This window comes from Brassica oleracea, chromosome C1 (genome assembly GCF_000695525.1).
Source record: "Brassica oleracea var. oleracea cultivar TO1000 chromosome C1, BOL, whole genome shotgun sequence".
Classification (NCBI taxonomy): Eukaryota; Viridiplantae; Streptophyta; class Magnoliopsida; order Brassicales; family Brassicaceae; genus Brassica; species Brassica oleracea.
Window position 1 is genome coordinate 6,851,187 of NC_027748.1, and position 23,757 is coordinate 6,874,943.

Here is a 23,757-nt window from a genome sequence, read left to right on the forward strand (position 1 = left end):
GCATATCACATCACAATTAATGTCTATAAAATTTATCACTATATATTTTATGTCTTTTCAATTTAACTATAAATGAATTTTGTTTAAAAAAAACTTTGGTTAGTGTTATTCAATAAATAACGAAATTTAACACAAAGCAAATGACTTTTCAAGAAAAGATGGTTTTCCTAAATATGATATCAAAAAAAGGATTTGTTTACTAAGAAGAAATTTGACTTAGTGAAAAGCCTTGATGACTTCCCGATTTTACCATAAATCACTCATAACTGTTTAGTCTTAAATTTTGTTTCTATGGTATTTTCATGTAATATAAGGCATGGTTGAAATCATTTTATAAATGTACTGACTTAATATAGAGACTACTCTCTACCTCTCTCACTTACCCAACTCTATATAGTTTCTCTTTCTTCGGTTTTCTTATCATCGAACCTTCCTTTCTTTTCCTCTCTCTCGTTCTGGCTCTCAGTCTTCAAACCAGAACACAAGATACAGTCACTGTCTCAAAATTCTAACGTAAGATCAAAACAGACGCCAATGGTTTCTCTGCTTACAATGTCGACGAGCGGTGGTATAACATATCCTCAAGCCCAAAGTGATTTATGCATGAGGCCCATCAAAAGACAGCCGAAAGTTAAATGCACGGTGCACATCGACGTAACGGAGCAACCCCTAAAACGTTCTTCATTTACACCCAGAACCACTGCGACGCCGCCGCCGAAGCATAATTCCCTCCGACTAAACATCTTCCAGAAAGCCGCGGCGATTGCTATCGACGCGGCTGAGCGCGCGTTGATTTCCCACGAGAAAGATACTCCTCTTTCCAAAACCGCTGATCCAAGTGTTCAGATCGCCGGTAATTATTTTCCGGTATCGGAATGTCCCGTCCGACAATTTCTTACCGTCGAAGGAACAATCCCTGACAGCATTGACGGAGTTTACGTCCGTAACGGCGCAAATCCAATGTTCGACCCGATCGCTGGACACCATTTATTCGACGGAGACGGAATGGTTCACGCCATTAAAATAACCAACGGTTCAGCAAGCTACGCATGCCGGTTTACTAAAACCGAGAGATTGATTCAGGAAACACGATTGGGTAGACCGGTTTTCCCGAAAGCAATCGGCGAGCTTCACGGCCACTCGGGAATCGCACGTCTGATGCTTTTCTACGCACGTGGGCTTTGCGGTCTCGTCAACAACCAAAACGGCGTCGGTGTAGCGAACGCCGGTTTGGTTTACTTCAATAACCGGCTGTTAGCAATGTCAGAAGACGATTTGCCGTATCAGCTGAAAATAACTCAAACCGGGGATCTCGAAACCGTTGGGCGTTACGATTTCGACGGTCAGTTAAAATCCACGATGATCGCCCACCCGAAACTCGACCCGGTTACGAAGGAGCTCCACGCGCTAAGCTACGACGTCGTGAGAAAGCCTTACTTGAAGTACTTCAGATTCTCGCCGGACGGCGTTAAATCACCGGAACTAGAGATCCCGCTCGAGACTCCGACGATGATTCACGATTTCGCTATAACGGAGAACTTCGTGGTGATTCCGGATCAACAAGTCGTGTTCAAGCTAGGGGAGATGATGGCCGGAAACTCGCCGGTGGTTTTCGACGGCGATAAGGTTTCGCGATTGGGGATAATGCCGAAAGACGCGACGGAGGCTTCCGAGATAATCTGGGTGGATTCGCCGGAGACGTTCTGTTTCCATCTCTGGAACGCGTGGGAATCGCCGGAGACTGAGGAAGTGTTGGTGATCGGGTCGTGTATGTCGCCGGCGGATTCTATCTTCAACGAGAGAGACGAGAGCTTGAAAAGCGTCTTGACGGAGATCAGGATAAACCTCAGGACGCGTGAATCCACGCGCCGAGCGATGATGGTCGACGATGTGAATTTAGAGATCGGTATGGTTAACCGAAACCGGTTAGGTAGGAAAACCAGGTTCGCGTTTCTGGCTATCGCTGATCCTTGGCCGAAAGTATCCGGTTTCGCTAAGGTTGATCTTGTCACCGGCGAAATTGAAAAGTACGTTTACGGCGATGAGAAGTACGGCGGAGAACCATTTTTCTTGCCTAGTGGCTCCGTTGACGGTGGAGAAAATGAAGATGACGGTTATATATTCTGTCACGTTCACGACGAAGAGATAGAGACGTCGGAACTTCAGATTATTAACGCCGTTAATTTAAAGCTTGAAGCTACGATTAAACTACCGTCTAGAGTACCGTACGGTTTTCATGGTACGTTTGTGGATGCAAGCGAACTCGTGGACCAAGTATAATACTTTACTGTAATTTGTAGGTTTTAATATCGATTATTTCTAACTATTTGGCTTCATCTGGACGGGCATCGTTTTGGCATATTTTAGTAACTTTACCATACAAATATACAATACAACTCAAAATAAATATACGAAAGAGAATAAAAATTTAGAAACCTTAAGCACAAATTAAAGTGGAAACCAAAAAAACTCAATAACAATGTTAAGCATAGTTGATTGTCGTGTTTCATAATATAAAAAATAATAATATCAATTTACATAACGATCTTTTAAATTATTATCTTATACCATGTAATATAAATTGCTAATATAGATATGGATCCTGCTTATCGTTTGCCTTTCATGCATGCATTGACTCTTGTTAGGAATATGAATAAAAAAACTTAGCTGTATCACTATAAAAGATGACTAGCGCAATGACGAAACAGTAGAAATGACTATCATAACAATCAAATGTAGATTACTCGTACCAGCAAAAGACTGTTCATATATGATCCATAGATCTCGAAATTTGTATTTGATGGGCAACAAATTCGTGGTACTAAGTGAAGCCACGTATGAATCATGTATTACTATACAATCACTATACTGTAAAATCGTATACCTAGATATCTACGTATATATGTATTTATATACGGACACAATTGGTGTGATTGTCAGATGAATGTGTCAAGATGATGTCATGCACCTCATGTTGTTTACAAACGTTGCATAGTTAATGCAACCACGTTATTACATTTTTCGTTTTCATCCAAAGTAATTAGACAAAATTGTGTTATGTTTGATGGTCGTCATCCAAAACAAATAGTCATACAGTGAAGGTACAACCATATATTAACTTCATCAGTTTTGTTCCGTTCCATACAGGCCCGGCCCCGTAAAAAAAAAAATTTTAAAAAACTGGAAGCATATTAAAAAAAAAAAAACTGACATGGAGGCTTGAACTTGGCACTATTAAACAGAACAACAGATACTTAACCATCTGACCTACTGATAGCAATTGAAAAATGGCCGAAATTTTTCTCTCGATATTAAAGATCGGAAGCAGATGCTTAATTATGCCGCTTCTGTCCAGGACCGCTCTTGGTTCCATATATAGTTCCAAATCAGAAACGTCTGGAAACAACGTTACTGAAAGAAAATAATAATATACAATCACAATTCTATAATCTATACAGATATTCAAAGTTTCCTAAAGAAACAAAGAGGAATTTGAATTTGATATCGGCCCGATACTACTGTTAGAGACTACTGTATCTAGTGAAAATCATCCAACCATTGAAAAATTGGATGTTGAAGGAAGAAACTTGATTTCTGTCATCAATATTCTTAGGTCTGGGCATTTTAACCTGGATCCGAAAACCTGAACCGGAACCGATCCAAAAATACCCGACCCAGACCCGGACCGAAAATTTACAAGTACCTTTTGGGTCTAAAATTGTTTTATCCGAATAGATCCGGAACCGAAAGGAACCGATCCGAATAGATCCGGACCCAAAAAGAACCGACCCGAATAGACTCGGCCCGGTAAGAACCGATTTGTACCCGACTTAAAAACATGTATATCTAAAACTATGATATTTTGTGTTCTATTTTATACATATTATTTTATGATTTAGTTGAAATATCTTTTGTTAACAACATTTGTTATTTTATAATATTGTTTAAGTAATATGAAGCTTTAAAATGTAAAATTTAGAGTTTAAAAATATTTTATTTTATTATTAATAGTTTCATTTAAGTTATTTTGTAAAATTTTAGATATTTATGAATCCGAAAAGTTATGGGTATTTTAATTATTGATGGAACTGGGTATGTCATGTCTTTTTCAGATCCTAAATACCCGAACCCGACCCGGACCCGATATGAATCCGAAAAGTTATGGGTATTTTAATTATTGATGGAACTGGGTATGTCATGTCTTTTTCAGATCCTAAATACCCGAACCCGACCCGGACCCGATATGAATCCGAAAAGTTATGGGTATTTTAATTATAGATCCGAACCGACCCGGACCCGAGAAGAACCGACCCGAACCCGAACCGAAAATTTCTAAGTACCTATTGGGTCTAAATATTTAAGATCCTAAAGATTCGGACCCGAAAAGAACCGGCCCGAACCCGACCCGAAGACCCGAACGCCCATGCCTAAATATTCTTTCTCATATCCAAGACGTCATCGGTCCCGATTCATTCAAAAAAAAAAAAGTCATAGGTCCCTAGTCTCCTGGGGCTGGAGACTAGATCAGTTTAAATGGATATTACTCTTTTCCTCGTCGCTATTGTTCTCAACAGTTGATCTTATATCTAAGAGTATCTAGCGGGATCAATGTTTAGGTTACTCCTGAGCTGAAAATCTTGCCAGCCTCTCTTTTTTTTCCAATCCTAAATTTCTCCCATAACAATCTCCAAGATCTGGCAGTTTCGAAGACAAAATTGTTCTGCATTCATGGATAACCCTAGGCTCTATGGTTTCGAATAGAGAAACTCGATCATGTTTTGAATTTTACACCATAAGAATCCAAAGAATTATTGGAGCCAAAGGAACAAGTGATTAGTTGGATAGCAGCGCCTACATATAGCCTGTGGACATGGTATGTTCTGTGGATTAGTGAATGGACATATCTTTTCTCCACATATATACAAGTGGTTCATTTTATTTTTTTGGTAATCAAGTGGTTCATTTAAAAGTTCCATAAGAAAACAAGCCCAAAATAGTCACCGGAAGTGCCCCGCTGAACACCATCTCTTCTATTTAACTGTTTATGAAGCATATGAATATGAAATTAATTCAGTCAAAAACCATTATTTACATCAAGGTGCTGTACCTGTGGTAAGAAGAAATAAATCAAAGAATAAAAAAGTCCGTTGAAAGAACCAACTGAAAAAGGTAACGGTCTTCTTCTTTTTTTTTTTTTTTTGCAAACCAATATCTGACGCAATCTTCATATGTTTTGCCTCCCAAATCTACCACAGAGATTTTTCTCATGGTTTTGTCCACGATTTTGATGAGTCGCAGTGGAAGAAACTGCGGACACAATTGAGAGAAAGGGTGAACGTCTCTAACACTCTTGCTTCTCACACACGTCACTTTCTATTTACCAGGCACAATTGGGAGAAAGCTCGTCCAAACTAGAGCTAGAAAGATGGAAAGAAAAACCAAAAAGTTCTGATTGGTACAACATATTGGAGTGTGAAATTAAAGACTTACTTCAAATATCATATACCCAATTCTTTTTACTCAAATGTAAATTTTTATTTTAGTTCGATGAGATTATTACTTCATATATCCAACCATCCATCTCTTCTTTTGTTTTCCTCGATGATTATTAAACCAAGTGATCAATAAGATTCCCTATAGCTTGGCCGGGAGGTAATGAGGAAAGTCCCAATCGGTCTTGATGTGGTTTCTACTGATCTCTCTCAGAGAACTGCACCCACTTAGTGCCATTGTCAGCTCGAGCTCATCTCTTAGCATTTGCAGCATCTTCCTCACTCCGGCCTCTCCGTCCGCTGCAAGCGAGAACAAGGTTGGCCTCCCAACCTAATCAACATTTAATAATTAGTTACATGTCGTGTGAATTATTATATAATCAAGTGAGGGTATTCATATGCTAGCAATGGGATTGGTCATTTTCTTGGGTTCATTTTTGACTAATCCCATTGCTAGCATGGTAAAAATTAGGGAGAGGCAATCAGTGTTATTACTCATGCAGAACCGAAATGAAAAGAGAGAAAACATGGGGAAAATTATAAGAGCTAAAGAGTGTGTTTGATGAATGAACTTACAAAGACACCTGAAGCTCCAAGAGCCAATGCTTTAAATATATCTGTTCCACGGCGAACCCCACCGTCAAGAAACACCGGAATCCGACCCTGCACGGCTTTAACCACCTGCCATTTTTGAATTTGCTTGGTAGAATCAAATTTAAATATCCATAAAACAAATATGAAAAAAATAAGCTGAAGTCTTTTTTTTTTGGTAACACTGCTGAAGTCATTATTTAGAACTGTTTTTTCTAATGTAAATGCATTTAGAGGTTAACCTCTTCAAGGGCCATTATAGTTGGAGGGACATAATCGAGCTGACGAGCTCCATGGTTAGAAACTATAATCCCTTCAGCTCCATATTCAACCGCGATCCTTGCTGCCAAAATTTCAAATGATCAAAAGAATGTTCTCAACTTTGTTTTTGTGATTTTAAAGTAAAAGGTTTGATGCAGAGTGTTACCATCCTCAGCTGTAAGAACACCCTTGAGAAGTATTGGCAAGCTTGTGATTGATTGGAGCCACTTTATATCCTATAAGAAGAAGAAACAAACAGCTCAGAGAAGCTGAAACAAAATACTTGCCAGCTGAACAAATATTTAGACATATTCTAACCTTCCAGCTAAGTGATTGATCAACTTGACTTGCAGCATAAGAAGCCAGCCATGAGTCATTGGTCTGCAATTATCAACAGAAACAGATAGTGTAAGGTATTTAGCTTCTAGATCCATTTTGTATGCTTATTATATCATTGTGTCACTGACCTTGTCTATTTCCCCAAGATCCAACCCTTCGAAGTTCTTCAGAGTTAGATCTCGAGGAAGCGCGAATCTGCAAAAGTTTTATTTCACAAACTTTTATATGATGGTGTGAAGTTTATTCACCTGTTTTTGATGTCGGCTTCTCTTCGTCCGAACCTAGGGGTATCTACAGTAAGAGCAATCGCTTTGAATCCAGCTTCTTCAGCTCGTTTCGCAAGCTGTCTAACCACGTTTCTGTCCTTATAGACCTGGAATCAAGAGAGAATCAATAGCTAAAAATATTATCGAAAAGTGAAAATACATAACTCGTGTGGAGAAAAGCTCATGTGCATACTTACGTAGAGTTGGAAGAAACGAATACCAGGTCCTGTGGAAGCAACTTCATCAACACTACAAGTAGCACATGTAGATAAAGTCTGAAAAAAATATCAAATAATAATTAAAATGAATGTAAAAAGGAGATAGCCAATAAGATGTTGAGAGAGAGAGAATCAAAACCATGATCGTTCCAGCAGCGGAAGTAGCTCTGGCGGTTGCAAGCTCGCCTGCAATGACAAGCCATTTCACATAGTGAACGTTAAGGGAAATGAGATTGTTTCTTTTTCCTTACAAGACATCTCAAGAAGCTACTCTCATAACATATCTCAAAAAGGACTTACCATCAGGGTGAGCCATTTTCTGCATTGCCGTAGGAGCAACCATGATTGGCATGGAAATGTTAAACCCTAAAACCCTTGTGCTCACATCAATCTCGCTTACATCTTTGAGAATCCGAGGCCTAAACCTTTTTTTTTTTCAACATATGAAAAAGGAAAAGTAATATACCCCAATACTTAAATACAATTTATAAGGAGGAAAGGAAAGAACATATGGGTTCCCTTACAGAATCCTGGAGAAGGCGTTACGATTCTCCTGAAGAGTCCACTGATCCTCTGCACCAGATGCATAGTAATCATATACCAACTTTGGTAATTTCTCCTTTGCGATTTTCTCGTATTCCATCACGTTCGTTATCTCCATTTCTTTTTTGTAATTTCTGCGCGGGATTACACGGAGAGCGTCTTGGTGTTCTTGAGAAGGTGGCGAAGAATACTATAAGATGAAGTCATAAAGTAACATACGTCTCTGTACCCAAAGTTATATTATAACTGGCAACTACTTTCTTTATATTTTATACAGAGCTAATGCATGCAGGGCCTGGGCAAATACTAAAAACATTGACCTTCGGCCCTCAAAAATTTTGAAAAAACTTACGTAGAAAAAAATTCCCAAAATTTTTTTTAGGCCTCCAATTTTACCAAAAAAAATTTTTAGCTGGATTTTTTTAGCCGGCCCTGAATGCACGCATGAACGCTCATAATCTACTCAGGACCCCGATAAATTTTATATAAATGAGATGATTTGTTATCTTTTATATTATTATATTCTTATATATTTCCATATTATATTAAGTGTCAATAATTGGATTTAATCACAAAGCATGATCAGTTTCTAACTAGAAAAATACACTTGCCTATTTTTTTTTAATTCTGGATAATCCTCTTATATATTAAATGAGAAGTCATTTACGTGGTTTTTGCCTAGGTGTCAATCATAGAGAGAGTATAAGAGAATTGTTATAATTTGATTAGTTAAATGATATTTAATTTTTAATTATTTTAATTAGATCTAAAATAAAAAGTAAGTCTAGAACTAATTAATGTAACTTACCAATAGTCTAAATGATATTACAAATAATAATTTATGGTAAACTAACTGTCAAAATTATAGAAAGTGTAATAATGTTTGATTAATTTTTTTTATATTTATATACTACATAATATAATTAGTCGAACACAATTTCTAGAAATCGATATAATGATTTCATATTCTTAAATAAAACATTATATTCATATATAAAGAAATAAAGCATTTATAAAATTATCTATCATGGCTTACAAAATTATTTTATCTTAATTTTAAATTATTTATATGAGTTTATAAAACATTTATAAAAAATACAAATTCTCCTAAAAATTAAAATAGAAGTCACTTAAGTGAATTTTTCTTACATGTCGATCATTTTTGAAGTCTTAAGAATTTTTTTTATAATTTACTTGGTCGATAATTTTTAATTTAATTTAATTTATTTTTGATTTAAAATAAAATAAAAATATAGATTCAAATAATATCACTTGCCAAAAATATAAATTATATTACAAATACTGATTTATGGTAACTAATTGTTGAAATTATATAAAGAATATTTAACGCTTGATTAATTCTTTTTTATATTTATAAACTACATAATATAATGAACGGAACTTTTTAAAATTTTATTATTTTAATTATATCTAAAATAAAAATACAAGTCTAAAACTAATTACTATCACTTGCCAAATAACCTAAATAATATTACAAATAATAATTAATGGTAGCTAATTTTCAAAAATATAGAAAGTGTAATAATGTTTGATCAATTATTTTTATATTTATATACTACATAAAATAATGAATATAAAACAATTTATAGAAATCGATATAATGATTTTATATTCATATAAAAATATAGTTGTATCTATAATAATCTCTTATAATGTCCATATATGCTTTATAAGTAATTAGGCTTTGAAAATTTGGAAGACTATATTTAACGGATCATGTTAAGTCAAATAATATAGTAAATAAGGTAATGTTATGGTTGAAAAGAATTCTAAGATGGATTTTTAGTTCGTTTATTGTATGTTTTGTATTACTATTTAAAGAGAGAAATAAATATTTGACAAAAATATGTAAAAAAATTAGGAAAATATTAGCAAAAATTTAATAAAAAGAACGAAATGATGACGAGAAAAAACAAGAAGAGCTCGGAGAAGATGCATAATAGGTATTGGAGAAGTTAATGTGATAATTACATATATAATTCTACAAGCATTTGTTATTACGAAATATTCATCGGTTATTTTTACATCAAATTTATGAAAACTTTACGACTGATTTTCAAACTATATGAAGTTAAAAATTATATTTTTAATGTTTCTAATTATTATTCATACAATAATATTTCCGCGAATTCACGGGCAACCACGTAGTTATGATATTATAAACGACGATAAAAATATTACAGACGTTTCTACACTCGGCAATTCTACATGCCTTTAGTGGATTCACATCTTAACTGCATCCTGAGCCGTCCTATGGAATATACGCTTGACGGAATTCCTTGCACCATAATGCAGATCTCTTGTAAGTGTTTTTTTCATTAGTTTTTCATAATTTCGCATTTTCTAAGAATCGAAACTCAGACTTCATAATGTAATAAAAGAACCATTAATCAAACAATTGGACCAAGTAGACTTCTACTATTTACCTAGTTAGCTTACCTTGATCGTCATGAGTCATGATGAATCATGACCAAACGCTTATGACTGTATATACGGGATGTATATATCTAGATGAGACTTTGAACATTATCTCCCACAGCTCTCTGTTTCAAATTTTTAAAAGTTTTGCTGTTATGATGATTAGTGTGGTATGTAAACCTTGTAAAATGCTAGAAATATCATTAGTTATAGAAAGTTCCAAATATATGACATACTGATTTGAGCAGCATTTAAATTTTGAGGAAAAAAACATTCTGATATTAAAAACAATGTAGTATCCTAGATGGAGTCAACTACAAAGACCTTTCTTTGTCTTTCATTAACCAAAATAAACATTTGATGAATCTAAGAAGCCGTGTACAACCAAAAATAGTATTCCTTCCTTTCAAAAATTTACATATTTTAGATTTTTCACACATTTTAACAAAATACATTAAATTTACATAATTTTTTGTGACTATTTTATTTTCCATAATTTTAAACCAATAAAAATCTAATAAGTGCAATTAAATTTTTTGAAGTTTGCAATTAATAACTAAAACATGCAAAAATAAATTTTTTTGAAACAAAATTTTTCTCTAAAATATGTAATTTTACGAAACGGATGGAGTACAAATCAAGAAGACCACATATAAACAAGCTATCTAGAGTATGATCTTATGCAGCCCACTGCCCACACTACCAAAAGTTAATGAATCTCTATATATTTTTTTCACCTCAAGATTAACCCGGTTAAGACATTGTAAAGGATAAACTAAAACCAAAACCACATAACCGTTTCCGTACCGAACCGGAAAAAAACGAACCTATACCATCTGCCTTATCTCCTCTCTGTGTAAGTTGGTGGTCGAGCGAGTGTGAGCCATTGTAGGAGAGCTTCGAGAAGGAAGAAGGAGCCACGATGGTCGTTGCTCTTGCTTGTTCCTCAATCTCTTGTACTTTCACTCCATTTAACCGGTCGAATTCAGTGTTAGCTTGCTCCGGTTCGAATCCTGATCAGAGAAGAAGAACCGTGATCTTCGGTTCGAGCTTAGCGCTCGCCTCGTCTCTGCTCGCTTCCAATCAACAGAGTTTTCCGGTGGAATCTGCGATCGCATTGGAGCAACTTAAGGAAAAAGAAGAGGAGCTTGAGGACGAAGAAGAGAGAAATGTCAATCTCTTCCAGGTTTTTTGACAATTTCGAAACTCCTTTTCTTTTGTCCGTAGAAAATAAAAATCTCAACTTTTGCTGTTTGACAGAAAACTTCGGCGTCTGTTGTGTACATCGAAGACATTGAGCTTCCCAAAACTTCCTCTGATGAATCCAATGTTGAGGAAAATGCAAAGATCGAAGGGACAGGTTCTGGCTTCGTTTGGGACAAGCTTGGTCACATTGTACGCACAAATGAAAAAAACCCTCATCTCAAGTCTCAGGTTCTGAATCCTGGTTGTTTGTTGAACAATTGTAGGTGACAAACTATCATGTCATTGCCAAGTTAGCTACAGATCAGAGTGGTTTACAACGTTGTAAGGTCCTCCATCTTCTTTTATCCATTTGAGCACACGGAAAGAACACAAAGACAGACGTTGTAACTCAAGAGCAAACCATGGTTTTGTGTGTCTTGTGCAGGTGTCTCTAGTTGATGCCATGGGAACAAGATTTACAAAGGATGGGAAAATTGTGGGTCTTGATCCAGACAATGATCTTGCTGTTTTGAAGGTAATCTTGAGGCAATACGACGTTGAACATATTTTCAGACCATTTGAGTCTCAAACTTTTATGTATTGTCATTTTTAACTAATGTTACTATACACTCAGATTGAAACCGAGGGGCGTGAGTTGAAACCTGTTGCTCTTGGTACCTCCAGTGACCTACGCGTAGGTCAGAGTTGCTTTGCGATAGGGAATCCTTATGGATATGAAAACACTTTGACAATAGGGGTAAGGGCTAGGAGAAGATCCTTACATTTTTTTATATATGTTACACTGAAGTCTAAACATTTCACTTGGAAGTGATTGTTTGTTGGTTATCATATGGGGATGATGTAGGTAGTGAGTGGGTTGGGAAGAGAGATACCTTCACCCAACGGGAAGAGTATTCGAGAAGCTATCCAAACAGATGCTGACATTAACTCTGGCAATTCTGGAGGGCCATTGCTTGATTCTTATGGCCATACCATCGGCGTCAACACTGCCACATTCACCCGCAAAGGTTGATGATGTTCCCTTTTACCATATCTAAGAACTTAAACCCCTTGTTCTTCTGACATGACTCGGATACTGAAGAGAATGAGTTTTGTTGTTGCAGGGACTGGTATGTCTTCCGGAGTGAACTTTGCCATTCCCATTGACACAGTTGTTCGAACAGTACCCTATCTCATTGTGTATGGAACAGCATACAGAGACAGATTCTGAAGAAAACAAACATCTTCTCTATTAAATGTAAATATAAAACTCCACAAGGCTTCCAATGCATGTATACATTTATCTTCACAAAGTTATGTGAATCATTCATCATACAATACAAGAACATGGAATCAAATTTTGATTTCGGGGCATAACGAAGAGACCAACTCATCAAGTCTATAAAAGAGGCTCTACTCTTTGAGCTGAATCAATGAAAGTTGTTCCTCGATAGAGCAATCAACATGGCAAGAGGTCCTGCAAGAGGCAGGGATGAGGATCATACCAAGACAACGCTGTTCAGTAGGGGAAGGAGAGGATCTTCTAATGCTGCGATACTCAACGGTGTCTTGGAGGATGATGTTTCCTTGTTTGTCAATGCAGTGGAAACTGCCAAGGAAGAATCTCCCGTCTTTGATTCCAACGAGCATCTGGCGGAACAAAAGCTTCCTCACTCGTGCTATCGGATCTAAACCCGACTCTCCAGAGGTCGACGCAGCGACGGTGGTCGTGCTTCCTCCTGCATCGACTTGTTCCATTTTTCACGACAGGCTCTTGTTCTTGTGTATGCTTTACACACAAAAAGAAGAACAATCAAAGTTATAAACTTTGAATCTTAGAGATGGAAATAACCAAACTTTGAATCTTAGAGATGCAACAAGGCCTAAGAGATACATAGAACCAAAGAAACAAAACCAAAATCGAACAAGGAACGATAATAGCAGAGAGAGAGATAAGATGATGTACGTAGTAGCAGTCTTTGGAGCTTCAAAGGCGAGTGCTCGTGGAACCCTATGACTACTCTACGGCTCCGATTCGCAATCGCAGCTGAGACAATCGTCGGAGAAGACGAAATAAGATAGTTGAATTTCTCCGTCTCTAGGGAGAGGCGAGAGAGACATGGGCCAAGGGCCCATTATCATTTAAATCAGAAAGCCATATAAGAAGCCCAATTGATTTCTTTGTTTTCGGCTCTAATTTGTTCATATTTTTATTTAAAAACAAATTTATTATTATTTTTTAATGATTATCTTGATGAAGGAACAAGTAAATTGTAATTTAGAGACATTAAAATATTTATTAAATGATCAAATACATGTTAAGTTGGAATTTATAAATAATTTATAAACTAATAACTGATTTTACAAATATAAATATAATATTTCTTTAAAATCATGAAAAAAATAATTTTGTATGTAAAATAAAAAGTAAATTGATACAAAAATATGTGAATAATAAAACAAAAGAAAATCAGTGAAGAAAACAAAAATAGATTTTTGACATTATGTAGGGGTTTTTGTTGTAGTTGCACGAAATAGGGTCTTATTAGTCAATTCTGAAGTAACGTGACCAATTTAAGAAATAAAAGATTTGGGAGGCCAGTGCCCCGAAGTGATAAAAGAATCTATCCTATCCGCCGCCGCCCGCCGCCCGCCGCCATCCATCTTCCGGACGATTTCTGTACGAACATCAAAACTCTTATAAGATCGAATACATTGTCTTTCTGTTTTCTCAATTCTATCTTCTGATAATAGATTGCTCTTATCAGCAACCTTTCTCTGTGCTTATCAATCTCAAATCTCACAATGAGTGACCGTAAGAAGCGAAAATCCAATCACAATAACAATAACAACGACTACAAGAATCAAAGGAGGCGATTTTCAAATGCCAACGCTGAAACCATCAACAAAGAAGACCTCGTAATCTACAGAATCCTCTGCCCCGTCGGAATCATCGGTGGCGTCATAGGCAAGAGCGGCAAAGTCATAAACGCCATCAGGGACACCACCAAGGCCAAGATCAAAGTCTTTGACCAGTCACCTGGCTGCACCCAAAGAGTCATCACAATCTACTCCTCGGTTAAGGAGAAAGTCGACGTAACAGAGACCGAGACAGAGCCTCTGTGCTGTGCGCAAGATGCTCTTCTCAGAGTCCATGACACGATCGTGAGCTGTGTGGAGAGTGCTGCTGGTAAGAAGACGGAGGAATGTCGTCTTTTAGTTCCGTCTAGCCAAGCTTCTGGTGTGATTGGTAAAGCTGGTGCGGTTATCAAGAGCATAAGGAGAAGAACTGGAGCTAGTGTTGAGGTTGATTCTAAACATGTCTCGGATCCTTCGCATGCATGTGCCTTGGATTTTGACAATGTAGTTCTGGTTAGTGCCTTTTTTTTTTTTTTTTTTTTTTTTTTTTTTTTTTTTTTTTTTTTGTCAATTATGCTATTACAAACTGCTGAAGCTCTAATTTTCACTTACTTTCGGCTAGTTTTTGTTTTAATTTATGTTTTGTTTTTAAAGATATCTGGTGAGCATAAATCTGTGAAGAAGGCTCTTTACGCTGTTTCTGCTACCATGTACAAGACCAATCCTCGAGAACAGATTCCTCTAGATTCAACAACCGTGCAAGACACTCCAGCTAGTGTTATAGTTCCGTCGGATCTTTCTAGTTATGTCTATCACAGTGCAGGTGTTCCAACGTTTGTAAATGCATCTGAGTTTCAGGGCTTTGCAGAAACCACTAGTCCTGCATCTCATGGTTTTGGCGGGTCTCCTGGATCGAAAGAGCTGGTTTTGAAGGTGTTGTGCCCTGTGTCCCGTATCGGCCGTGTTATCGGGAGAGAAGGCTCGACCATTAAGGGAATGAGAGAAGCGAGCGGTTCTCGTATTGAGGTTAATAAAGCAAATCATGGTGATGATGAGTGTGTTATTATTGTCACCGCTACAGAGGTTTGATTCCACTTTTTTATCTTCATTTCTATTTGTAAAGTGTTGTTTTAATAATATTGTTTTTTGTTTGTGTGTTTTGTTATTCAGTCTCCTGATGATATGAAGTCTATGGCTGTTGAAGCTATTCTTCTTCTGCAAGAGAAGATCAGTGACGATATTGATGAGGAGACTGTTAAGATGCAACTTCCTGTTCCTTCCAAGGTTATTGGATGCGTTATAGGTAAAAGCGGCTCGGTCATAAACCAAATCAGGAAAAGAACCAACGCCAATATCCGTATCTCCAAAGGGAATAACGATGATCTTGTTGAGGTTATTATAGTCCCTAATCAAATTTCAAATCTTTTCTCCTTCCTTTGCTTTATATTCAACTTCGAAATCTCTTGTAATCATTAGGTATCTGGTGAAGTCAGCAGTGTGAGAGATGCTCTCATTCAGATTGTACTAAGACTCCGAGAGGATGTTTTGGGCGATAGAGGCAGTGTCTCTGCTAGGAATCCTCCTGCTGCAAGATCTGATCATTCCGGTTTTACACTTGCTCCTTTTGTATCTTCTGTTCCAGAATATGCTTCTGTAGATTTTGATCAGAGGCGAGAGACAGGGGAAAGCAGCTTGGGAATGGTTTCTTCAGACAGATTCTATGGCTATGAAAGTAGTTTCCCGGTAAGTTCACATTGTAGTTCTTCTGATTCTCTTGGTGACAGAGGTCTTAGTTTTCTTTTATTTTTTGCATAAACAGGCAAGAGATCATGGTTTGGTATCAGTGGGTCCATACTCATATGGAGGGTAAGTTTTGCAAACTACAGCAAAGAACTTGGCTTCTTCTTTATCACTTTGTTTCAAATGGTTTAAAACTTTTTTTTTTATCTATAGATTGTATCAGTCTTCTGCTTTGGAGATTCTTGTCCCGGCGAGTGCAGTGAGTAAAGTTATTGGCAAAGGAGGAGGCAATTTGGAGAACATAAGAAGGGTTTGTTTTCTGAAATCTTTATGATCATTACTTCGGTTTGTTCCTTAGATCTTTTTTGTCATTTGGTAATTGCATCTCTCTGTCTTTCAGATATCAGGAGCGATGGTAGAAGTTTCGGATTCCAAAACTTCTCACGGTGATCGCATTGCTCTCGTATCAGGCACACCTGAACAGATGCGTAGTGCAGAGAACTTGTTCCAAGCTTTTATTATGTCCACTTGAAACAGTCTCTCTGTCTCTAGCTTCTTGGTGAGTTCTTTCTCACCTCGGTTTACTGTAACTGTAGGAGAAGTTGTTTAATTAATAACAACCCGGAATAGAATGATATTCCGGTTTAGCGATCATGTGTCTATGAGCCGTGTACCGTAGCGTTGCTTGTTATTTAAATTCTTGGAAATTACATGCAGAAGACCCTCTATTGTTTATTATAGTTTACTTATTTTCCCTATAGTTTTTATTTTATTTTCACAACCCCGTACCTTTGAGAAACTAATTAAAATGCAGCTATGCAAGTACGGAAATTCTTGAACGGGCCTTGTTGTAATCTAAATATAACGATGTATCATTTCCTACCATACATGTAAATGAAAATACTCGGTACTGTATTTGACACCTATATTATATAACTCTTCTGTATATTTTGTTATGTTACGTAACAGTTTGTGTTCTGCACATGTACACACGGATGATTAACAAACACTGACATATGATTGGTTGGATTTCTCATTTATCATATATAAACTTTGTACGATCATAACAAAAATAGAAAATAATACTGAGAAATAATAGGAGATTGATGATCTGGAAATCGTGTTACAAATCTATTTAGCTGGATGTTATTTATTTATTTTCTTGAATTATGATGCAAGGATATTATTTAAGAAGGAAGGATCTTAGATGTTTCATGAATTTTCATTTCTTGAATCTGTATTTCCGAGTTATGTAACTTATGTTGCTGCTTTTGCATTTAATAGTCACATGTTTCTCTGATGTATTCCATTATTTTGCACCAATCCATACATGTAATTTTTTTTTTTTTTTGCTAAATTGTAAATATCATTTAAGAAATGAACTGTTGAGATTTACAAGATGTGATGAACAAAGTGTAAATCCTTTAAAACATCCTTTAATCCATACCTATATTTTATTGTAATTTTCTCTATATAATTCACACAAATATTTTACTTTAAAAAAAGCTTTCGTTTATACAATTTTTTTAAAAAACCACTGATTTCTTGTGGGCATACTTTTTTTTGTGTGGACATACTTCAAGTCTTTACTATCTTTTATCGAATCTGGATTCCAGGAAAAAAAGAAAAGTTACAACGTGAATTGTGTAATGTACTTTGGTGAACTTGTACGGACGGGCAATGCTGCATTTTCACGTCGACGATAAAAGTGAAAACGGCGGGGCGTGCAAAGTAAGAATGGACACATGACACGACGTGCATGTGACACCAATATCTGCGGCTTTTGTTACTTCCCTGCTAAGTCTCTCCCCTTATTGATTCAGATCTAAATCAATGCTCTGTACTGTGCCATTTCAGATTCCACACATGACTTGTCTAAATGCATTTTACATATCTCACTTTCTCTCTTCTTTATTTGGTTTCCAATTATATTATCACAAATCATATTGTTGATACTATTATAGTAACAAACACTGGGAAATTCCATGAAGACGGGAAGATATGCAATTCTAAATGTTTGTTTGAGGTACTAAATTTTTTTACTAATACATATATAATAATCAAATTGAATCTGAATTTCCATTTTAACACCTATTAAAACTGAATTGTATAATTTATTATTAAAAAAAGAAAGAAAAGGAAGAATTTGCCTACGAGTAGACTATAGAGCACTAGGCAAATCCAATTCATTCTCACCAAATGACCTAACGACTTATCATGTGGTACAGCTAAGTCGGAAATCTTATGATAATGCAACTCCATATCATGCCATGAATAATCTTTGTATAAAATAACTATATAACTGTATCTTCTCATCTATTCTTATTTGATTATTGAACACCCACGAAGCATTACAATTATTTGGGTTATTATACCGGTAGAGAATAAATAATCACACAATATAAAAACTAAGAATGCGACCAAGAATTGGAGTAAGATGGTTGTATTAATGCTGTATTAATGCAATCGTTTGTTGTGATACTATCAAAATTCAAATCTGTATAATGCATGTTATTTGGTCTAAGGATATTTTGTAGGCTCAGTTAGACTATGCATGGTGAAAATGGTGGATTACCATTTGAAGCTTTCACACAATTTAATGTTTTCAATTGTTTGATCATAGTCTGCAAACATAATTATTTGTGTACTATATAGCCCATTTATCATAATGTAAGTTTAAATTAAAATATATGAATTGTAGAAAATGTTCTTATTACCCATATCATTTGATAAAATATAAACTAGCAAAAATTTCTTACACTGGTTATATTATTGAAAATATATTTTATAAAAGTGTATTTATGTTTATATTGAATTAGGTGTCAACCCATCTCAACTATTGATTTTTTTGCATTTTTATATAATTATTTGCTTAAAATAATTTATTGAAAAAGGATATTCTAAAATATTTTAATATAACTTGTTTAAAATGTCTAATAGCCATATATATATATATATAACATAGATTGTAATTTTAAAAAATTAAAAATATTTTTTAAGAAATTATCCAAATATGTATCTTAATTAAATTTTATTAAAAACGATAGTGATTTTAGCTAATCAAATGCCAACCCCATTTTATTATTTGAACTTTCTTAAATTTCATCGCAAATCAGGATGATATTTTTCTATATCCGAAATTCAACACACCTACACCTAACTTGAATTCTGTCACTACCCTTCTTGTATTTAGTTGATTATAATTAGTTATCTCAATCATGTTAAATCAATGAAATCCTCTCTCTAATCTCTTAGCGCGTGTCCACACGCGCTATTTCCATTCTTAAATATTCAGACAAGAGACAAAAGAAAAAGAAACTAGTGGATCTAATTAACTCCCTTCCTCTTTATATCCTCTCTCTCTCTCAAAGATTCCTTTCCTCTTCTCTTCCATGCGTTATCTCCTCTGATTCTCTCATTCATTCATGGCCGTTATCCACCGTTCAGATCCGCTCTCTCGGATCCACCCGGAACCGCTAGACCAACCCGACTTCTTCGACCACCTCCCCGACTCCATCCTCCTCCTCGTCTTCAACCGCATCGGCGACGTCAAAGCCCTCGGCCGATGCGGCGTCGTTTCCAAGAGATTCCACTCCCTCGTCCCCCAAGTCGGAAACGTCGTCGTTCGCGTCGACTGCGTCATCTCCGACGACGACGAACCCTCCTCCCTCTCCCCCGACAAGCCTCGCTCCTCCGCCTCCCCCTTCTCCGCCATCTTCCGCCTCATCTTCAAGCCTTTACACGCTTTGACACAGCTCCTCGCCACTAAACGCTCATCTTCATCACCGTCTCCTTCTCCTTCGTCCTCGTCGTTGTCTATCACAGGAGGAGGAGAAGACGGAGAGATCGAGCAAGGCGGCGTGACTCACCACTCCCCGACGCAGGTCCTCAAAAACTTCAACGAGATTCGTTTCCTCCGCATCGAGCTTCCCGCCGGCGAGTTAGGCATAGACGACGGCGTTTTGCTGAAATGGCGTGCGGAGTTCGGATCAACCCTCGAGAATTGCGTCATCCTCGGCGCCTCCTCCGTGGCCACAGACCCTCCTCCTTCCGACGACAGCAACGCGGCGGCGGCGGTGGAGGACAACGGGAGCATACCGGAGTCGTTCTACACGAACGGAGGGCTCAAGCTTCGTGTCGTGTGGACGATCAGCTCCTTGATCGCTGCCTCCGCGAGGCACTACTTGCTTCAGCCGATCATCGCGGAGCACAAGACGCTTGATAGTTTGGTGCTGACGGATACCGATGGGCAAGGGGTGCTTTGTATGAACAGAGACCAGTTGGAGGAGTTGAGGGTGAAACCGTTGTCTGCTTCTTCGGCTTCTAAGAGGACGCTTGTGCCGGCTCTGAACATGAGGCTTTGGTATGCTCCTTCTTTGGAGTTGCCTGATGGGACTGTGTTGAAGGGTGCGACTTTGGTGGCGATTAGACCTAGTGAGTCGAAGAAGGAGGTGTGTGATGTTTCTTGGGTTTCTTCTGCGTTTGATGGGGTTTATGGGGTGGCTGCTAAGATGCTGGTTAAGAGAAGGACTTACTGTCTTGAGATGAACTCGTTCTAAGGTGCAAGAGTTGGAGTCTCGTCTTGAGGTATGAATCTTTTGCTTATGAAGTAATTTTGAGTGATCAATTGTTTTGGACCAAACTAGTTTTGATATTAAAATATATTCAAAATTTATATGTTTTATTACAAGTTTTATTATATATTCAAAATTTATATGTTTTATTACAAGTTTCTTTGTTTGATAGGTGGATCCCGAAGGCTGTCCAGGTTTTGGATAGAGAGACTAAAGTGCATAAGATCAGTTTTGTCATTCTCAGATTCACCATTGGGGCGGGCACTCCATAGAATTAATGACTCAATGCTTCTAGTTCCGGCTGCTCAGACACCAGAAACCGCATCAGCTGGCTGCTTCTTTTTTTATTTTCAGCTCGCATTGCAATCGTGCAAGAGCAAGTTTCTTATCTTATAAAATCTTCCTCTGTGCATCTTTCTTTCATTATTATGTTAATATTATTTGTAGGTAAGTGATACAGTTTGATTCTCCCTTGTCTTTATATATTTCTCCCAAGTTGTTAAATAAAATAAAATTGAGAGCAGTTGCAAGTGTTTCATACTTCTTCATCAAACACCATTGCTATGTGACATAAAATAAAATATTTATAAATTTAGAAAAACAGAGACCAATATTGAGATTTGAGTCTGTTAATCTAACCATAATTGGCTTACAAACTTGTGCTATTTACGTATTAAATATTGAACTCATAATGAAATTAATATTTTGCTCTTTTAGTCAATCGATTGATTTCAAACCCAAATGAAATGCACCTTGGTCTAAAACCGACCACGCTTGTTAAAATATGTATCGTCATATCTTTATGTCAGTGTCAGTGTGTGCGTAGTGCACCTAAAAAGTTATGTTTCATCATAACTTATATACAGCAATGTGTGCCTAAATGCTTAAAACAATACCATAATATGGAGAATGGTATATTCTATCCCGCTTCACAATATTGGTTACATATTCATATCATATAAAATATGAAGTATATATGTATGTTTGGTCTGCTTGAAAGATATGGATATTGGATATTTCAACAAGAAAGAGCCCACCTGTTTACTTTGGGACAGGCAAAAGTTTGTGAGTGGGATGAAATTATTGTCCATTAAGTAAATAATAATGTGGCAGTATATGTCACAATACTGTTTCTCTAGTTTAAATAAGTGTTTTTCGTAATCATATCTGATAAAAACACTATTTATTAAAATCATTCACGCGACATAATTTACAGGAGAAAGATGTATATTATTCCTCTATTTTCGATTGGAGTTTATATTTGTAATTAAGAAAAGGAAGACAAGTTTTACTTTGCGTTGGAACATATTCGAGATCGAGTTTCATTTACTACTACAAGTTCAACCAACCTAACGCATCAGGTTAAGAACATGTCTCTAACCAAACCTCATTTTGTCGTTTTTTCACTTTATGGTGACATTTTGTTATTTAAGCATAGCTTAAGCTTAAGGTTAGGCAACACGTTGCTTAACTCTGAAACATGAATCGTGTGCAACGATTCATCTAATTTTCTTTGCTTTAACTTTAGTAAACATTAGCATCAGCTAAAGTTTGAAAGAAAAGAAAGATAAACACTACCTTTCTCCCTTGCCAGTTTTTTGTATCAATAACGAATAGATTTGATTGGTGTGGTGTGGTGAATATAAAGCTATGTCAAAAAAGAGACTTTTATTTTAGAAACAACAAAATTATTGGACTTCTCATTGTGCCGTAGAAACAAAAAACGAAATAGACACAATTATAGGTGCTTAAAGGCTTGTAGAGAAAAAGAAAACGAAAGAAATAGATGATTAAAGGCTTCCCGAACATTAAGGCTTTTTCTCCCAAAAAAGTAAAGTATTACACAATATATTATACACAAATTTGGAAATTGACCTCCCCACTCAAAGAAAACTATATAATTTCAAAAAAAAATTATATTAATTGAAAGCAATGGTTTATTAGTTGGAATATTTGAGTACAGAACATCGGTTAGGCTAAACGACCGATACATCCTAATCCTATTTTAATTTTTCAACGGTTGTATGAAATTTGAACTATTAGCTTCTTCTTTTTTTAACGCTTTATAGCCTCTTCGTAACATAGAAATGTAGCAAAAGTGAAAGCAGTAGAGGATGGTAGGTACCAAGAGGACCCCAAACTCAAAACTAAAAGACAAGATCAAAAGGAAGAAATAACAAATAAGTCTCAAGACCATCCTCAGCTAAATCCGAATGAAGCTGCAAGAGTTATGTCTGTCATGAGGAGGTAACTCCACCAACACGAACCAGTAACCATTCTGAGCTTCCACAGCATCCTCACGAATCATAGGAAGGAGCCAAAATGGGCCATCTTTCGGCTTTCATTAATCCAAGACATCCCAATGTTGCATTTTAATAAAGCTTGGGCATGGCTTCTGCCAGTACTGAGCTAATTATGAGGCCCCTCCTAGCTCCACCACTATATCTTCCTTGTCAGGCACGTTAGCCGCTCTCCAAGCTTCAGCCTCCAATTGAATTTTCTTCCATATCTATCAAGTTCCTCTTGCATGTCTCGAGCAAATGGTGGAAATTCAAAAACACAGAGTTGCTAGAGAAACCAGCGGAAGGACAGGGGAACCCTGATAATCTCGAGACCTCTTTCGCAACCGGACAATGAAACAACACATGACAGATGGTCTCCGGCTGTGCGAGACACACTTTACAAGTAGCGTCAGACATTGATACCTCGAGAACCCAGTCTCTCCGACACCGCTAATGCTCCAGCCAATGCTCTCCACATAAAATGCCTTATTTTAGGCATTGTCTTCACGATGTACGAGCTTGTACCCGCTTTGAGAGTCATAGATCCCATTCCTGCTGAAGCCCCATACAACAGCATCCGAATGTTGAAGATTCAGCTTCATTCCTAGTATCTGATTGGCATCGATCCTCTTCTACAAATAGATGTTTGATCGTGAAACGGTAATAAATAAGATGTGGGCTTAAACAAAGACGTCTTATTAATGGTCGGAGAGAAAACGTTCGATCGGTTACAAGGAAATAAGAGAAGAGTGCGATAGAAAGGAAACCGGTGGCTCGATAAGCTACCGGAGAAGTATAACTAACGGCGAGACGAAGTAAAGGTGAAAAACCCTAATCTAGCCGTCAAGTCTTGGTCAGTGCTTTCGGATCCTCTTCTCGTTGCCTCTTCTTTCCCTTATATAGACGTCCCGATGCTTCGCTCTTGACCTAATTTTACGCCATCTTGGTGGGCCTCCTTTGCTGGGCCG

General features: G+C 36.8%; 6 protein-coding genes across 8 annotated transcripts; 4 read left to right on the forward strand and 2 right to left on the reverse strand.

The window, feature by feature from the left end:
* The first annotated feature begins 373 nt into the window (after nucleotides 1-373).
* Nucleotides 374-2,280, forward strand: LOC106296637 (9-cis-epoxycarotenoid dioxygenase NCED2, chloroplastic-like). The gene has a single exon (XM_013732821.1). It carries the CDS (start codon nucleotides 535-537, stop codon nucleotides 2,278-2,280), a length of 1,746 nt encoding a protein of 581 aa, XP_013588275.1. The 5' UTR covers nucleotides 374-534.
* A 3,354-nt stretch (nucleotides 2,281-5,634) lies between these two features.
* LOC106299500 (peroxisomal (S)-2-hydroxy-acid oxidase GLO5) lies at nucleotides 5,635-7,828 on the reverse strand. 2 transcript variants are annotated; one of them, XM_013735592.1, is made up of 11 exons: nucleotides 7,692-7,828; nucleotides 7,468-7,586; nucleotides 7,307-7,353; nucleotides 7,147-7,224; nucleotides 6,932-7,056; nucleotides 6,812-6,878; nucleotides 6,663-6,725; nucleotides 6,511-6,580; nucleotides 6,326-6,426; nucleotides 6,069-6,173; nucleotides 5,635-5,823 (listed from the first exon to the last, which is right to left on the reverse strand). In XM_013735592.1, the coding sequence occupies exons 1-11, from the start codon at nucleotides 7,826-7,828 to the stop codon at nucleotides 5,635-5,637; spliced, it is 1,101 nt and encodes a 366-aa protein (XP_013591046.1). The 2 variants fall into 2 exon arrangements, with proteins under 2 accessions (XP_013591046.1, XP_013591039.1); XM_013735585.1 differs by having other exon boundaries at nucleotides 7,468-7,592.
* A 3,172-nt stretch (nucleotides 7,829-11,000) lies between these two features.
* Nucleotides 11,001-12,696, forward strand: LOC106301633 (protease Do-like 5, chloroplastic). The gene is made up of 7 exons (XM_013738119.1): nucleotides 11,001-11,335; nucleotides 11,410-11,544; nucleotides 11,619-11,681; nucleotides 11,780-11,869; nucleotides 11,969-12,091; nucleotides 12,200-12,362; nucleotides 12,459-12,696. The coding sequence occupies exons 1-7, from the start codon at nucleotides 11,072-11,074 to the stop codon at nucleotides 12,563-12,565; spliced, it is 945 nt and encodes a 314-aa protein (XP_013593573.1). The 5' UTR covers nucleotides 11,001-11,071; the 3' UTR covers nucleotides 12,566-12,696.
* LOC106301727 lies at nucleotides 12,578-13,446 on the reverse strand. The gene is made up of 2 exons (XM_013738229.1): nucleotides 13,301-13,446; nucleotides 12,578-13,123 (listed from the first exon to the last, which is right to left on the reverse strand). Exon 2 carries the CDS (start codon nucleotides 13,090-13,092, stop codon nucleotides 12,748-12,750), a length of 345 nt encoding a protein of 114 aa, XP_013593683.1. The 5' UTR covers nucleotides 13,093-13,123; nucleotides 13,301-13,446; the 3' UTR covers nucleotides 12,578-12,747.
* A 475-nt stretch (nucleotides 13,447-13,921) lies between these two features.
* On the forward strand, nucleotides 13,922-16,693 carry LOC106327328 (KH domain-containing protein At4g18375). Of its 2 annotated transcripts, XM_013765466.1 has the most exons (8): nucleotides 13,922-14,014; nucleotides 14,103-14,706; nucleotides 14,848-15,276; nucleotides 15,364-15,585; nucleotides 15,670-15,936; nucleotides 16,013-16,059; nucleotides 16,147-16,243; nucleotides 16,334-16,693. In XM_013765466.1, the coding sequence occupies exons 2-8, from the start codon at nucleotides 14,140-14,142 to the stop codon at nucleotides 16,463-16,465; spliced, it is 1,761 nt and encodes a 586-aa protein (XP_013620920.1). In that variant the 5' UTR covers nucleotides 13,922-14,014; nucleotides 14,103-14,139; the 3' UTR covers nucleotides 16,466-16,693. The 2 variants fall into 2 exon arrangements, with proteins under 2 accessions (XP_013620920.1, XP_013620913.1); XM_013765459.1 differs by having other exon boundaries at nucleotides 13,935-14,706.
* A 2,466-nt stretch (nucleotides 16,694-19,159) lies between these two features.
* LOC106314254 (F-box protein At4g18380) lies at nucleotides 19,160-21,042 on the forward strand. The gene is made up of 2 exons (XM_013752164.1): nucleotides 19,160-20,520; nucleotides 20,680-21,042. The coding sequence occupies exon 1, from the start codon at nucleotides 19,359-19,361 to the stop codon at nucleotides 20,490-20,492; it is 1,134 nt and encodes a 377-aa protein (XP_013607618.1). The 5' UTR covers nucleotides 19,160-19,358; the 3' UTR covers nucleotides 20,493-20,520; nucleotides 20,680-21,042.
* The last annotated feature ends 2,715 nt before the right edge of the window (nucleotides 21,043-23,757 follow it).